General features: G+C 47.6%; 1 protein-coding gene across 4 annotated transcripts in view; it reads left to right on the forward strand.

Moving 5' to 3' along the window:
- TAOK3 (TAO kinase 3) overlaps nucleotides 1-15,951 on the forward strand; it is a 247,833-nt gene that overhangs the window by 208,662 nt on the left and 23,220 nt on the right. For all 4 annotated transcript variants that reach the window (XM_043986734.1, XM_043986743.1, XM_043986749.1 and 1 more), the window contains 3 exons: nucleotides 444-572; nucleotides 3,611-3,814; nucleotides 14,779-15,018. In XM_043986734.1, coding sequence (XP_043842669.1) covers nucleotides 444-572; nucleotides 3,611-3,814; nucleotides 14,779-15,018 — 573 coding nt within the window. The remainder of the gene's footprint in view (nucleotides 1-443; nucleotides 573-3,610; nucleotides 3,815-14,778; nucleotides 15,019-15,951) is intronic.

A 15,951-nucleotide genomic window follows, 5' to 3' on the forward strand; every position in this document is an offset into this window, starting at 1 on the left:
AACGTCATTGAAATGGTCTATCATTTTAACAGTCCCCCCTCCCTAGGGTTTTCCATTTCTTTCTCCCTTCCTCCACCCCCATAACTGTAAATTTGTAGGTGGTGTACCATAGACACCTGTTTATATATAGCTGACTTGCATAAAATCTTCCTATAATCAGAATTTTGTCTTTAAAAAGCAAAGTTTTTATTAAATCTGCCATTTCCATCCTGGTTCAGAAGTAGGAAGACTCATTGTGGACAGTTCTCTGTTGATGTCTCTAATTCCCAGCCATAGATGGCTTTGCAGGAGGACACCTCATGATTCAGGGGGAGCTGACCAGGTGTTTTTCTGTGTCACTTTGGAAAGAGACAACCCAGGGTTGGTTTGGAGGTGTATTTGTCTTGGCTTTGGCTTGAATAACTTAGTGGGGTCTTTTGGTTCTTTTTTTTTTTTTTCTGCAGGCAAAGGCGGCTGCAGCAGATGAAAGAAAGTTCCAGCAACAGATCTTGGCTCAGCAGAAAAAAGACTTGACAACTTTCTTAGAAAGTCAGAAGAAGCAGTATAAGCTTTGCAAGGAGAAAATAAAGGAGGCAAGTAACCGAAGGCCCTATGTAGTCCACACCAAGTATTGGGAGAAAACAGCCTGAGCCTCCAGGCCTTACTAGCCAGGCCCATTGCAATGGTGGGAGCCAAGAGTTCACCCTTCTATTGGGAATTACTTCTATTGCCTTCAGATCAAAAGTACAGAGAGAGAAAGGTTATATTTGATCTGCCCCTGTCTAAGACCTGCCAGGGAAAGTCTCCAAGAGGCAGAATGGAGGGAAAGGGGCAAACCTGAGAGTGGCTAACTTGAACAATGGGTTATTTTAGCAAGCATTTAGTAAGGAGCCTACTATGTGTTAGCAGCTAGGTGGCGCAGTAGATCGAGTACTGGGCTTAGAATCTGTAAGATCCCTCTCTGAGTTCAAATCTGGTCGCAGACACAAGCTGTGTGACCCTGGGCAAGTCACTTAACCCTGTTTGCCTCAGTTTCCTCATCTGTCAAATGAGCTGGAGAAGGAAATGGCCAACCACTCCAATATCTTCGCCAAGAAAACCCCAAATGGGGTCATGAAGGTCAGGTACGGCTGAAACAACAACAAAACTATATGCTAGACACTGTAGTGAGTACTCTGGATACAAAGAAAGGTCAAAATGGCCCCTGCCCGGGGGTGGGGTGGTATATTCTCTTGGGAATGACAGAATTCTTACAGCCTACTAGCAGGATGTGGCTGAAACAGAGGGGTCACTGCCCAGCCTAGATGCTCCGGGAATGCCTAACTCCAACATTTCCTCCAGGGACTCTGGGAAGCCTCAGACTTTTCCTTGTTGCACTGAGATCTTTACAGTTAGCTTGCCCGGCTCTTGCAAAAATGACGAGATCCTCTTGAGGACCATAGTCTTCACTTTTCCTTTCCTTAGGCACAAGGCCATTTTAGGTTCAGCATTCTTTGGGCACCCAAAAGGCCAAATCCTGAAGGATCCCCATCTCCTCCTGTGGCAGTGCAGGGCAAAAGTCCTAAGCCACCCAGTAGAGAAAAAGGGGGGGGGGGGGATAAGACAAGATTAATAAGCAGCATCCTTATCTCACCTTACTGTTTGTAAAGTGCTTAGAAAGACATCATTCTGCCCTTTTAACAACCCTGGGAGGTAGGTGCTAAATGAGGAAGCAAAGGTTGAAGAGGGTTTAACTAAGGTTAAAGTGGCTTTTTCAGTCCCACAGCTAAGGAAATGTCTGAGGTAGGATTCGAACTTAGGTCTTCCTGATGCCAGATCCAACACTATCCACTATGCTACCTAGAAAACATTCTTTTGCCAACTCAGTAAAACTGGGGGTGGGGGTGGAATGGTCTTTTAAAGTATTATATACACTTATCCATCAACATGTCGATGTGATCAAAGTCAGTGGTTCTTAGAATGAAACAAGTCTCTGATCCCCATTGGTGGAATACAGCAAAAGGGTGAATAAGTACAAATGGTCGTCTAAAAATGATTCTATGCTTGGCTTTGGAATAAGTCTTTGCACCCACATTTGAACCTGAATGTGTTTGGTCTGTGGATTCACTTTAGTTCAGGGCAAACCAGAAAGCCCCCATCAGTGGACTCCTGCTGACCTCTGACTTGCACCCCTCCTTGATGCTCAAAGCAAACTTTCAGGGCAACAGGCAAGGGATTGCGTGTCTGGATTTCCTAGATTTGGAGTTTGAACGATAGAGAGTATGAAATGTTAATAAACAAGAAGGTAAAAGACATGACCACCCAAAACATATTTCATCTAAGCAGATGATTAGGCAATATCGATGGTGCCATTTTGAAAGTGGGCTTGGCACTGGAATCAGCATGGGTGATCAAAAGTGGAGTCACTGATCCCTTTACTTTTCCCTAAAGGTTAAATTGAAAGTCTTTTCTGACATTTGAATTTACCACAGGGTTCTCTATAGGAGTGGTCTCCAAACTTTTTTGATCACATACTCTTATTAATAAATATTTTTTAGTATCTGCCCCTAATATGTGCACATTTGCCTATTAATAAACGATATATACATAGTACTGTATATATGTATAACAGAAAATTATATATGTTTATGTATATTAATTATGTATACTATGAATATGCATAAATAAGTTTTTTAAAGATGAGATTAAAATGATATAATATTTGATCTTAGAATCAATGGAAAGCCACTGGAATTTTTAGGGTAGGGAAATGACATGGTCAGACCCGAGACCCATCTCCCCATGTTCTGATTGGTTGATCATATGCTCCCTCAACCCATCTGATTGGTTGGACACATGACCCCTGGGGTCATGCCATGGCCCACTATGTGGACACAGCCTCTATTTAGGAGACCACTGCCCTATAGTTGTACAGTTTTTCCCATTAGCCCCATGACGCTTCTCAGAATTTTGGAAGAGGCTTTTTGTATAGCGTTGACATTTCAACATTTCTGGGGATGTTACCTCATCAATCATCGAATTTGAGAGCTGGACAGGACCTGTGGAGTTTTATGATATCACCCTTTCTTCTCCCAGGTGAAAGTTAGATACAGAGAGTTCTGACTTGCCCCTGGTCACCCAGGTGGTGATCAGTGCACCAGAAGGAGCAGTGGGGCCCAAGTGTGCAGGCACCCTGACAAGTGTCCATGCCACGAATTACACTGGGATTCTCAAATTTTATATCTCGAGCTGGCAAGATCATCAAGTCCAACCCTTCCATTTCATAGATAAGGAAACTGAGGTCTTTAGAGGTGAAATGATTTGCCCAGGATCACACAGCTAGTAAGTAACTAGGTTGAGTCTCACCCAACCATAAACTGAACCATAGATGGCAGAAGCAGCTTTTCATTTGTGTCCTGGAAGATTTTGTCTTGGACATGGTAAGGAGGAGATCGGATCAGGAAGACCTGGGTTCAAATCCCACCGTAGACACTTCCTAACTGTGTGACCCTGGGCCAAGTCACTGCTCTTGCCGGGCCTCGCTCAAATCAGGGGGTCTCTAAGGCCCTTCATCGTGCTAAGTCGATGCGTTATCTCATCACAAATGAATGTGTTTCCTTTTGTTCCCCTGGGCCTGATGGCGGCTGTGCAGGAGATGAATGAGGACCATAGCACACCCAAGAAAGAGAAGCAAGAGCGTATATCGAAGCATAAGGAGAACCTTCAGCACAGCCAGGCCGAAGAGGAAGCCCACCTCCTCACCCAGCAGAGACTGTACTATGATAAGCACTGCCGTTCCTTCAAACGGAAAGCCATGCTCAAAAGGCACGAGATGGAGCAGCAGAACATCCGGGAGGTATTTCTGACGGCCACTGGCCTCCATCTAGAGCCCGCCGGCCCTGTCTGTGCGCCAGCCTCCCCAGGGAGGCAGTGCCTTGGAGAGATCTCTCTTAACCCACCCGAGGAGGATCTGGCCAGCACGCCTATGGGTGTGGCGCTCTGCTCCGCGCCTGGGGAAGGGTTTGGAAAGAGCGGGAAGTAAGAGGGGATGTCAGAGATCTGGTCCCAAACCCTCCTTCCACAGATGAGGAACCAGGGGTCTTGGGACCATAGATTCAGAGCTAGAAGGCAGCCTGGTGGTTGATGCAGCCAAACCCCTCATTTTACAGATAGAGGAAGTGGCTCAGGGGTCAAGCGAGGTGCCCAAGGCTGAGATGGGGCTCCAAGTCCACCCGACCCTAAGTCCTGCCCCAGGGCCAAGCAGTAGACCCAAGTGTTCCAACAGCAGCAGTCTGTCTGGGTGGGCCACAAGGTCCAGGCCCTGGCAGCCCAGAAAGCTGCTGCGTGGAGGGACAAGAAGGAGAAAGGGATGATCTCGCCGAATCCGAACACACTGGGAAGGTTGTGTGGCATTCTGAGCAGCACAACTGAGGAAGCACATTAGTAGTCTAGGCCATGGGAGGGTCAGGTGAAAGCGGGGCCGGGTAACTTGGAGAAGATATCAAGTGTTGGGAAAGCTGTCGCCTGGGGAACCAGCCATGAGGCTTGTTCTCCATGGCCCCAAAGGTCAGAAGTCGGAGCAGAGAGGCAAAGGTGGGAGGGCAAACTTATTCTTAATAAGGAAAAGGAGGGGCAGCTAGGTGGAGCAGTGGATAGAGCACCGGCCCTGGAGTCAGGAGGACCTGAGTTCAAATCCGGCCTCAGACACTTGACGCTTACTAGCTGTGTGACCCTGGGCAAGTCACTTAACCCCAGTTGCCTCACTAAAAAAAAAAAAGGGAAAAGGAAAACTCACCGATGGTGAGAGGGGCCCAAAATTGGAGTGGGGGACCGGAGAGGTGGTGGGTTCTCCCTTACTCGAGATCTTCAAACAAAGGATGACCAGGTGGGCATGAGCTGGAGGGAGTTCTCCTTCACGTGATGGTTGGACTAGATGTTTATTGAGGCATCTTCCAGTTCTGAGGTCTGTGATTTACCATCCAATATTCTCATCCAAGTGAATCAATAAGCATTTATTAAGCACCTACTAGGTACCAGGTACTGTGCGTAGTGCTAGGGATACAAAGAAATGCCCCCAAAACCCAGTCCCTGCTTTCAAAGAGCTCCCGGTCCAATGGCAGAGACAATGAATGGATAGAGCGCCAGCCCTGGAGTCAGGTAGACTCCTCTTTATAGCTTCAAATCTGGCCTCAGACACTTATTAGCTGTGGGCAAGTCACTGCACCCTGTTTGCCTCAGTTTCCTCCTCTCTAAGATGGGTGGGAGAAGGAAATGGCCAAACCACTCCAGCATCTCTGCCAAGAAAACCCCAAATGAGGTCATGAAGAATCGGACACAATAACTGAACAACGAAACAGATAAACCAGTACAGACGAGTTAAGTTGCGGTTGTCTCAGGGGGAAGACACTAAGATTCGGGAGGACGTAGAAAGGCTTCTAACAGAAGGATGAACTTTAGCTGATACTTTCAGGGGGCAGAGGGGAACAGGGAGAAAATTCCTGGGATGGGAGATAGCCCGAGAAAATGCCCTGAGTGCAGAGATGGAGCAGGATGGACAAGGAACAATGTCTGTGGATCCCAGAGAAAGGAGAGGCATGGTAGGCATAAGAAGCCAGGCTTCTAAAGGGGGTTTTCTGTTAGATCCTGGAAGGAAGAGGGACCACTGGAGTGGATGGAATGGGGGTGCGGGAGGGGTCAGTCTGGCCCTTTAGGGAGGCCAGGGCGACAGCTGAGCAGAGGTAGGGCTGGAGATAACTGGAGGCAGGGAGACCCATGGCAGGGCAAGACAAATGTGGCCAAACCGCTGCATAATCTAATCATACAGACTGTTAATGAGGGAAGTCTAGTGCATGAAACATCACACTTAGCAGTTTCCTTTTTGATCTGGTAAGGCCACCGAGAGCTGTAAATCACGTTAGAAAGGACACAGGGATTGGATTTTTTTTTCTTTTGTTGAGTCAAAATCCACAAAATACAAGTTTAAAAAATACAAGCGAGGTTTTATCACATGGAGAAAGTCCCATCCGAGGAAGAAAGAGGCTTTAGTTCCTTAACTACTGTGAAGGAATTTGCAGTTCCCTGAGGAAGACATGACTAACCCCCATGAAGATATCAAATAACCACATACGACATCATAGGATCCATTCGTTCGTTCATTCAGCAAACTCGAAGAATTTACAATATCACACTACAGGTAAGGCAGGACACAGCTCAGGGGACTCCTCAGTCTGAAGATGAAGAAATGGATCCACAAAGGTTCAGTGGCTTTGATGTAGCTCATAAATGGCAGGGGCAGGATCTGAACCCAGCACCTCATATTCCAAATCCAGCCCTCTTTACCCCCTGCCACACGGCCTTGGAATGTGATCATGGGGATGAAATTTGTCGTTGTTGTTCAGTCGTGTCCGACTCTTCATGACCCCACGGACCACAGCACACCAATACTGTCCGAGGGTTTTTCTTGGCAAAGATCCTGGAGCGGTTTGCCATTTCTTTCTGTAGCTCATTTTACAGATGAGGAAACTGAGGCAAACAGGGTGAAGTGACTTGCCCAGGGTCACACAGCCAGCAAGTGTCTGAGGCCAGATTTGAACTCATTTTCCTGACTCCAGACTCAACGCTCTATCCACTGAGCCGCCTAGCTGCCTCCTGCAAAACCACAAGGAAAGAACACGGACAGGGCTATGGAGAGTCTAAGAGCGGGCATTAGAGACATTTAATTCTATAGGAGTGAGAAGGCAGACAAGGCCTCGTGGAGGGGGCTGGGCTGGCCAGGGACTTGAAGGATCCCTGAGATTAAGGTAGATGGGAAGGAGAAGGAGGCGTAGAGTCAGCCACCACAAAGGCCGGCTTGTAGACGTGGCACGGATCGGCCCAGGGCATGGTTAGAAGAGCGGGCTGGGCCCAAGCAGAATGCCTTGAGAACTAGTATAAGGAATTGGGACTTTCTCCAGAGGGAAATGAGGCATCACAGAAGTATTCTGAGCAAGACAGGGACGTGGTGAAATTTGTCTTATAGGCCATAGAGTCCAGGCTGGAGTAGATAGGGGAGGAGTTAGAACTTATAGGATGCTTTTCTAGTAAGCCAGGCATTCAATTCCTGCAGCTATTATGCACCCGCTGTGTACAGAACCCAGGGCTAAGCACTGAGGATCCAGAAAGGAAATGGCCCTGCCCTCAAGAAATGTGGGGATGAGACATGCCAACAGATAACGAAGCATAAGCTAATTTGAAGGGAAAAAAGAAAACAATAAACACCCAGGGAATCAGGAAAGGTTTCATGAAGAAGGTGGTGCCTCGTCTTTGTATCTTAGCTTTAGAGCAGAAGTTCTTGGCTTTTTTGTCTCTTGGGCCCCGTGGGCCCCTGCTCAGAATGATGGTTTTAAATGTATAAAGTACAATGCAACAACTTAGCTCACAGACTTCAGCTCTAGAGGGGGTCTCAAAAGTCATCTAGGCCAACCCCCTCCCTTTGCAGAAAGGGGGGTGGGGGCAACAGGGAACTTAAATGACTTGCCCGAGGTCACTCTGTTGTAAATAGCAGAAGTAGGATTTGAACCCAGGGCCTCTGACTCCAGGGCCAGAATTCTGGCCTGTCCCTCACTGCCAAGGAGGTTAAGCCTCAAAGGAAATTTAGGGATTGAAAGAAGTGGGGGAGGGGGGGTAGGAGAGGGTGACTGAGCAAGAGAAAAGATGTTTCTAAGGGAGACACAACAGAACCCAGTAACTGAATAGGTGAAAAGAATGACAGAGGAAGAGATGGAGACAAAAGGAGCCCCTCTTTGGAGACTCAGAGACTCGCAGAGTGGCAGTGATTTGATGGGGACGAGGAAGTGAGGGGCAGAGCACAGCCTCCATGTGAATGTGGAATGGCCGATGGGAAGCGGGCTGCCATCATCCCCTGGGATCTCTGAGAAGGCTCAGAGTGTGAGTGCCCAGCATAAGAAAGGAGCCGGTGCCTTCACTCTCAGTGCCTGGCAGCAAGCCTCAGTGTTCTCCTTTATTCCATTGTTTATCAGACCCACATGGACCTGTGGAGGAGGGTTCTTGTGAGTATTTAGCGAGAAAGTCTCTGCACACAGTGGGCATGCCTTCTTTTGGAAACTTTCCAACGCTACCCAACAGTCAGCTACTGTTGTTGACCTCTGGTCTCCTCATGAAACTCCCATTTGTGAAATTCCCTCCATCCCAGGCAGCTGAGCATCACAGAGTTCCTGGGGCCTTGGGAGAGAAGCTGACCTGCCCAGAGCGGGCTGAGGTGGGATTTGAACTCACACCTTTCTGGCTCCTAGGCCAGCTCTCCATCCACCACAGCCCACTGCCTCCCAAGTTGCTGGGATGTTTTATATATATATATATAGATAGATAGATAGATAGAGAGAGAGAGAGAGAGAGAGAGAGAGAGAGAGAGATTGATTGAGAGAGAGAGAGAGAGTTATATACTTATATATATAGTTATATAGGGAGCTTGTCCTTCTGGATCATGATGTGTTTATCTTGGGAAGGTAGCAAATGATTCAGTTACACCTGAAATAAAGGGACAGGAGTCGAGGGAACAAGCAGCTATAGTGGCCAAGCCCTGTTCTAGGAGCTGAAATCAATCAGTCAATCAATCTCTTCTCTCTCTCTCTCTCTCTCTCCCTCCCCCTCCCTTCTTTCCTCTCTCCCTCATTCTCTTTTTCTGTCTCTCTTAGTCTCTGTCCCTGTCTCTGTCTCTCTGCCTCAATCCATCTGTCTGTGTGCCTCTGTCTGTCTCTGTCTCTGTCGGTGCCTTTTTCTCGTAGCCCACTTCCTCCTCCCACCCCCTCCCCCTTTGTTTCTCTCTCTGGCTTGGTTTATTTGTCTCATCTGTCTCTCTGTCTTTATCTCTCTGTGTGTCTGTCTGTCTCTGTCTCTGTCTCTGCCTCTCCTCTCTGTCTTTGTTCTTCCCACAATCATTATTTACCATGGCTTTTATGAAAGCTTTCAGGCAACACAGTTGAGGACTTTGAATAAAGCACAGCAACAATAACAACACAGGTAATATAATTCACATTACATTACAATATTCATGTAACACTTTAGACATATACACATACATAATTGACCCTTGAGGCAGTGAGGACAGTCAGTCTGGAAGCCCTGAGTACAAGTCCAGCCTGAGGCACTCAGTAGTCAGGTGGCCCTGGGCAAGATACTTAACCTCTGTTTTCCTTGGTTTCTTCAACTGTAAAATACAGATGTTAATAAGAAGACCTCCCACCCATGGTTGTTTTGAGATGAGAAAGGGCTTAGCATAAGGTCTTGCATACAGCAGGCGCTATATAAATGCTATTATTAGATTTTAGGATTAGACAGGAGAAACCATGAGGTGTAGGTAGTGGCCTGAGTCCTGGACTTGGAGTCAGGAAGTTCTGGGTTCACATCCTGCCACTGATATGTGTGGAATGTGTGACCATGAACAAGTCACCTCCTCCTAGGGAACCTCAGCATACATACTGAGTCTCCTTCAAACACCCCCACCTCCCAGTTCCTCAAACAAGCCACTTCCCATGAGCCACTTCTCCTCCACCCCACTTCAGGCACACGTAAAGAGAGAGCCGTGCCCTGATCTTGATGTCACCAACCAATGCACCCCCTGCATGTTTAGGAAACCTGAGATCTCCATATCAAACCACAGACCACAATCAATTGGCTTTCTGCCTCTCCCTCTGCCTTCCCTTACATACCCCTGTTCTTCCTCTGCACTGTGGCCTCAGCTCCCTCCCAGTCCATCTCCTCTGACTAGTCAGTCTCTTGTCTTCTGCCCATCTTGACCCATTGGTGAACCGGTTCAACTCTACATTGTCTTCCTTTCCTGAATCCTTAGCCCCCTTATCGTATCGCTGCTTATGCCTGCCAGGCCTCAGCCTTGGATCACTCCCACCATTCATGGCCTTCACACCTACACGTAGGCTCACACAACCATTCTGACCGGGCCAACAACCTCAACTGGGTCCTCACTGCTGCTAGGCAATCCTATTATACTTCCCTCATCAGCTCACTCTCCCTAGTGGCTCTTCCCGTTCTTCTCATCCCACCTCAAGTGTCCCATGGCTCCCTCTCCTCCAAGCCTCTCAGCTGAAAACTTTGCCTCATATTTTACTGGGAAAAAATGAAGCCATTTCTTTTTTTCTTTTCTTTTTTCTTTCTCTTTCTTTCTTTCTTTTTTTTGGGGGGCAGGGCAATGAGGGTTAAGTGACTTGCCCAGAGTCACACAGCTAGTAAGAGTCAAGTATCTGAGGTTAGTTTTGAACTCAGGTTCTCCTGAATCCAGGGCCTGTGCTTTATCCACTGCGCCACCTAGCTGCTCCCCAAAATGAAGCCGTTTACTGTGAATTCCGTTCTCTCTGCTTTTCCTCGTCTCCTGTCAGATGCCTTCTGCCACTGTCTCCTTTACCCCTGTGCCACACGATGAGGTGGCCTTACTCCTTCCCAAAGTTAACCCCTCTACTTCTTCAAGTGATTCCATGCCATCCTGTCTCCTCTAGCATACTGTGCCCCCTCTGCCATCCCTACTTTCTCAAAGACACTTCAGGGTGGAGCCCCACCTTCTGCAGGAGGCCTTTCCTGGGTCCCCAGTTTCTAATGGCTCTCCTTCTCTGGCTATATCTTGTATGTGCCCAGTTACTGACATTGTCCCCTCCATTGGAATGGGAACACCTTTGCAATGGCACCTGGGGCATAGGAAGTACTTAACAGTAATAGTAGTGCATAGTATTAAGAATACATAGGAAGTACTTGTGGATTGCTTGATTGACATCAGGGAAGGCTTCCTGGAGGAGGTGGCACTTGATTTGTGTCTTGAAGGGAACCAGAGTTTCCAAGATGCAGAAGTGACAGAGAGACCATCCTAGGCTGGCGGGATAGTCTGGACAAAGGTATGGAGGAAGGAAATGGAATGTCACGGAGGCCGGTGTGGCTGGAATTAGTGGAATTAGCAGAGGAGAAGGAATGTGAGATCAGCCTGGAAAGACAGGCTGGAATCAGAAAGTGAAGGACTTCCATGCGCAGGAGAAGAGGCAGTGGGGAGCCACCAATGCTTCCTGAACAGAGGGGTGATGAGGGTACTTTCATTGTATCCTATGACACAGGAAGACCTGGGCACTCAGACTAGCAATTTGGCATCTCTGTGGAGGATGGATTGGAGAGGGGAAATTAGAGGCAAGGAACCCCATTAAGAGGCTGTTACAGTCCAGGGGAGAGGGGATGGGGCCTTCCTACACATGTATGTTCTCCAGTCACAAATGATACAATCCTTTTACTCTCTTAGCCCTAACTGATTCTCTTTCCCACCCTCTGGCTGTTGCAAACCTTCTCTTCTTTCCTCAGTCTTCTCACAGCTCCCCTTTCACATGCCCTCTCAGCCAGTCTCAAAAAACCTTAATATATAGATGAAAAAGTTAAGGTAGAAAAAGGTTGAGTCACGTGCCTCGGGTCCCACCAATAATGGGTGCCAAGGGTGGGATCTGAAAAAGAGTTTTCTGAGCCTCCCCTGGCACCACCCAGCTGAGCCCAAGGGGGCTCATGAGATGCCTGAGAAAAGTCCTAAAGAAAGAAGGCCTTAGGGGCAGCTAGGTGGCGCAGTGGATAAAGCATCGGCCCTGGAGTCAGGAGTGCCTGAGTTCAAATCCGGCCTCAGACACTTAACACTTACTAGCTGTGTGACCCTGAGCAAGTCACTTAACCCCAATTGCCTCACTAAAACAAACAAACAAACAAACAAAAAAAAGAAGGCCTTGGACAGAGGCTTGAGGTTAACCCACAAGTGGAGGGCAGGACATGGAAGCTCATATGACATGGGAGAATGGGAAACATTGGTCAGACAAGGAGGAGGAGACCCCAGAAAGAGCAGTATGCTCAATACCTAGGGGATCCAGCAGTGGGGGGGGGGGGGATCAACAGTGTCATAGTCTTCAGAGAGGTCAAGAAGGAGGACTAGAAATGGCTACAGGATTTAGTAGTAACCATCATTTTCATCATAGTAACTAGCATTTTTATAACACTTATTATGCTCCAGGCACTGGGCTAAGCACTTTTACAATTATTATCTCATTTGAGTGGTAGCATCATCACCCGCATTTTACAGATGAGGAAACTGAGGCAAACAGAGGTTAAGTGACTTGCCCAGGATCAACACAGCTAGTAAGTGCCTAAGGCCAGATTTGAACTCAGGTCTTCCTGACCCCAAGGACTCTATCCACTACACCACCTGGCTGGCAATTTTGGACAGCCTCAACTTATTCATCTGTAAAGGAGTATGACAGTAATGCCCACCTCCCAGGGATGCTTTGAGGCTCAAATGGGGTAATGTGTAAAAGCTCTTCGCATAATTTAAAGTGCTGTACAAATGTCTATCCTTATTATTTTTACATTTCAAAATTCAGCTGCCCATTCTAGAGTGATAACTCCATTTCCTCCTCACTAGGATGGTAGGAAATGTGGCTATTAGCCCAATTTTAGAGATGAACAAACTAAGACCTGTAATTCAAGATGCTTGCCCAACAAGGTCACACAACAGCGGATCATCAGGGAAGCCAGAGTCAGGCTTGTAAGCATTAATCCATTAGAGAAGATCAAAAATAATTGGGCTTCTTCCCAAATGAAAGGAATGAAAAGAGAGATAAGAGGAAGAGGAAGAGAGGAAAGAATAGGAGGGGAAGAGAGAAAGGAGGAGAGGAGAGGAGAGGAGAGGAGAGGAGAGGAGAGGAGAGGAGAGGAGAGGAGAGGAGAGGAGAGGAGAGGAGAGGAGAGGAGAGGAGAGGAGAGGAGAGGAGAGGAGAGGAAAGGAGGCTTCCCAAGGGGCCACCATCTTTTTTGTGTTTCAGGGCTCTGAACTGACTGGTTTGGGGGCTACTGAGGCCATAGAATTGGAGTCGGAAAACATCTTTTAGTACAATCCCTTCATTCTACAGATAAGGAAACTGAAACCTCAAGAGATCCAAATGGTTTGGCCCAAATAGGCAGTGAATAGCCATCAAGATTTGAATCCTGGCCTGATGACTCCAATTCTAGCATTCTTTCTACTGTTTCTTAGTTTTAAATTATATGACCTTCTCCATGCCCCAAAAAGTGTTTTCTCTTTCTTTCTCTTTCTCTCTTCCTGCTCCCCCAAAGTGTTCTCTCTCTGTCTCTCTCTCAAGTCTCTCTATTTCTTCCTCCCTGCACCCAGAAGTGTTCTTTCTCTCTTTCTTTCTCTCTCTATCTGTTGCTCTCTCTTCCTCCTTTCCTCTCCTTTCATCTTTCCCTCTCCCCTTTTCCCTCCTTCCCTTAGCCTCTCTCATTACCTCTCTTCTATCATTTTTTCTCTGTAGTTTTCTGTCTCCTCCCTCCCACCCCATCTCTCTGTTTCTCTCTCTGTGCCTCTGTCTCTCTCTTTCTGTCTCTCACCCCTGTTCTTCGGAATGCCTGCCTTTCTTGTGTTATTTGGTCCCCTTGCTTTGTGTCATTGTTTTCTGTGTACATTTATTCACTCCCCTAATAGACAGCTCAGAGTACGGATTCCAATCTTCTTCACAGGGTCCCCTATAATGCCCTATCACTTGCCCTTACTCCTAGAAAACCCTTAGTGTTTGACAGAGCAAATGTGAGAGCTACTTGACTTTCTAACAAGGGACCCTGGCACGATAGGGTTAACCATTTGGTGGCCTGACAAGGACCGCATCCATAGGAAGCCTCCTATTGGATTCCTCCTGGTCCCTGGGAGGGAGGCTTTGGGGATGGCAGGATGCTCTGGGGATGACTGGTTACCCTTTGGTGCCACCTAGGGGACAAATGGTGATGTGGAAAGATTGCTTATTCAGGGAAAGAACTCATTTGATGGGCTGGGAAAGAAACCAAACATTTCCAAAAACAAACCAACCAAACCTGGTTTTGCTTCAGAGACTGGAGGCTCTTGGGCGATGGGTGCTTCTCTAAAGGGCATTTACTCAGAGGGACAGAAAGCCCAAATGTGCAGATCTCCTATTATACCAGTTCAGGTCATCTTATAAAGCTTATAAAGCACCTACTCTGAGGAGGTACAAACGCGATTGTTATAGATAAAATGAAGCAAAGGCATCTGTGTGTATTCTGCCGTGATGGATACTGGGAGAGAAGAGAGCTTCCTGGGTTTTCTACTTCTCCCTCAACCATCCCTAGCCTCTCTCTCCCTGGCCCATCATCCTGCCCTCCACTACCCCAAAAAACCTATAGTCCTAAAACAAGGAAAAATCAAAAGAGACCCAGGCAGGGAACATCTCAAACTCTTATTTTCTTCTTGCTCCATCTACTAAATAGCTCCTGGTTCTGAGATTTTAGGGGGGAGGAAGGGAAGGAAATAAGCTTTTATTAAGCACCAGTTATGTGGTAGGCACTTGAGAAACATCTCATTTGATACTCACAACCATCTTGGGGGATGAGGAAACTCAGGCAGGGGTTAAGTGACTTTTCCAGGGTCACACAGCTAGTGAGTGTCTGAGGACGGGGCTCTTTCTCAGGCTGGCACAATAATTGTCATCTAGTTAGTACATATAAAACTAGAGTATTTCCAACAAGCTCAGGAAAATTACAGGGGTCTATGATCAGTTTCTCGGAAGGAGCCCCTGTTGCACTGGGCTTGGGCACGAGGCGTTGGTGGCATCCTCCACAGCCCGGAGCCAAAGTGACCGGTGGGGGCTCGGGTGCCGTGGCCCGGAGCCTCTGGACTGTTCACGGCATCCCGTGGAAGCGCACTGCCCGAGGCTAGGGGGCTTCATTAGGAGGCGGTGCGACACCTCTGCCTCCATTCACCTCCCATCCGTTGTGTCCCTTCTGCCCCTGCAGGAGCTCAATAAGAAGCGGACGCAAAAGGAGATGGAGCACGCCATGCTGATCCGGCACGACGAGTCCACGCGGGAGCTGGAGTACAGGCAGCTGCACACGCTGCAGAAGCTACGCATGGACCTGATCCGCCTGCAGCACCAGACAGAGCTGGAGAACCAGCTGGAGTACAACAAGCGGCGCGAGCGGGAGCTGCACCGGAAACACGTCATGGAGCTTCGGCAGCAGCCCAAGAACCTCAAGGTAGTGCGGCACGAGAGGGGGCGCGGAGGGAGATGGAGGAGGGAGGGGAAGAGCGCGGATCCGCCTTGCACGTGGAAGCTCAGCTGCGCATGCTCCGCCTCCTCTCATCTTAGCGAGTGCCCACTCATACACAGCGGAGATGCGCCCGGAGACAGAACCTGAACCCAGGGCAGGGGGATGGACCAGATGACTTCTCCAAAGTCTATCGTTCTCTGATAAAAGAACCTTCTTGAAAAAAAAATAATAAAAAAATTAAAATATAAATATAAAAGAACCTTCTTGAATCCATCCCCCAGCCTTCCAACCAGTAACTCCAGTTGCCTCGGGATGGATAGATAGATGGATGGATGGATGCATAGGCAAATGGATGGATAGGACAGAGAGAGAGAGATAAGACAGATGGATGAATGATTAAATCAATAGATGAATAGATACATATATGTGCCCATATATAAACACACACATAACCACATACATATATACTCTCCTTTCCTACTCTTGAACCTGACTGTCCATCTCCCACCTCCATGACTTTGCACAGGCTGTCTATCTCCTTATGCCTAGAATGCCTTCTCTCCTCACCTCTGCCTTTTAAAACCCCAAGCTTCCTTCAGAGTTCAGAACAAGTACCTCCTCTTCTATGAATCCTTTCCTGAGCCCCCCAGTTACTCACACCTCCCCACAAAATTATTTTGTATTTCCCCTTTATGTATATGTTACATTTTGAGAGATGGCCTCAAAGCCAAGACCTGGGTTCAAGTGTTCCCTCTGACACACAGTGACTTTGTGGCCCTGGGCAAGTCACTTCATCTCTTGTCACTTTCATGCAGCTTAAATTCAGATTTCTATGTCCAATCTGTCTAATTTATTTAAAACAAAATATATCTCTAGTTATCAAAAATGTGTCATGTTTTTTCATTTGTCAGAGTACCA

Source organism: Dromiciops gliroides, chromosome 1 (genome assembly GCF_019393635.1).
Source record: "Dromiciops gliroides isolate mDroGli1 chromosome 1, mDroGli1.pri, whole genome shotgun sequence".
Taxonomy (NCBI): Eukaryota; Metazoa; Chordata; class Mammalia; order Microbiotheria; family Microbiotheriidae; genus Dromiciops; species Dromiciops gliroides.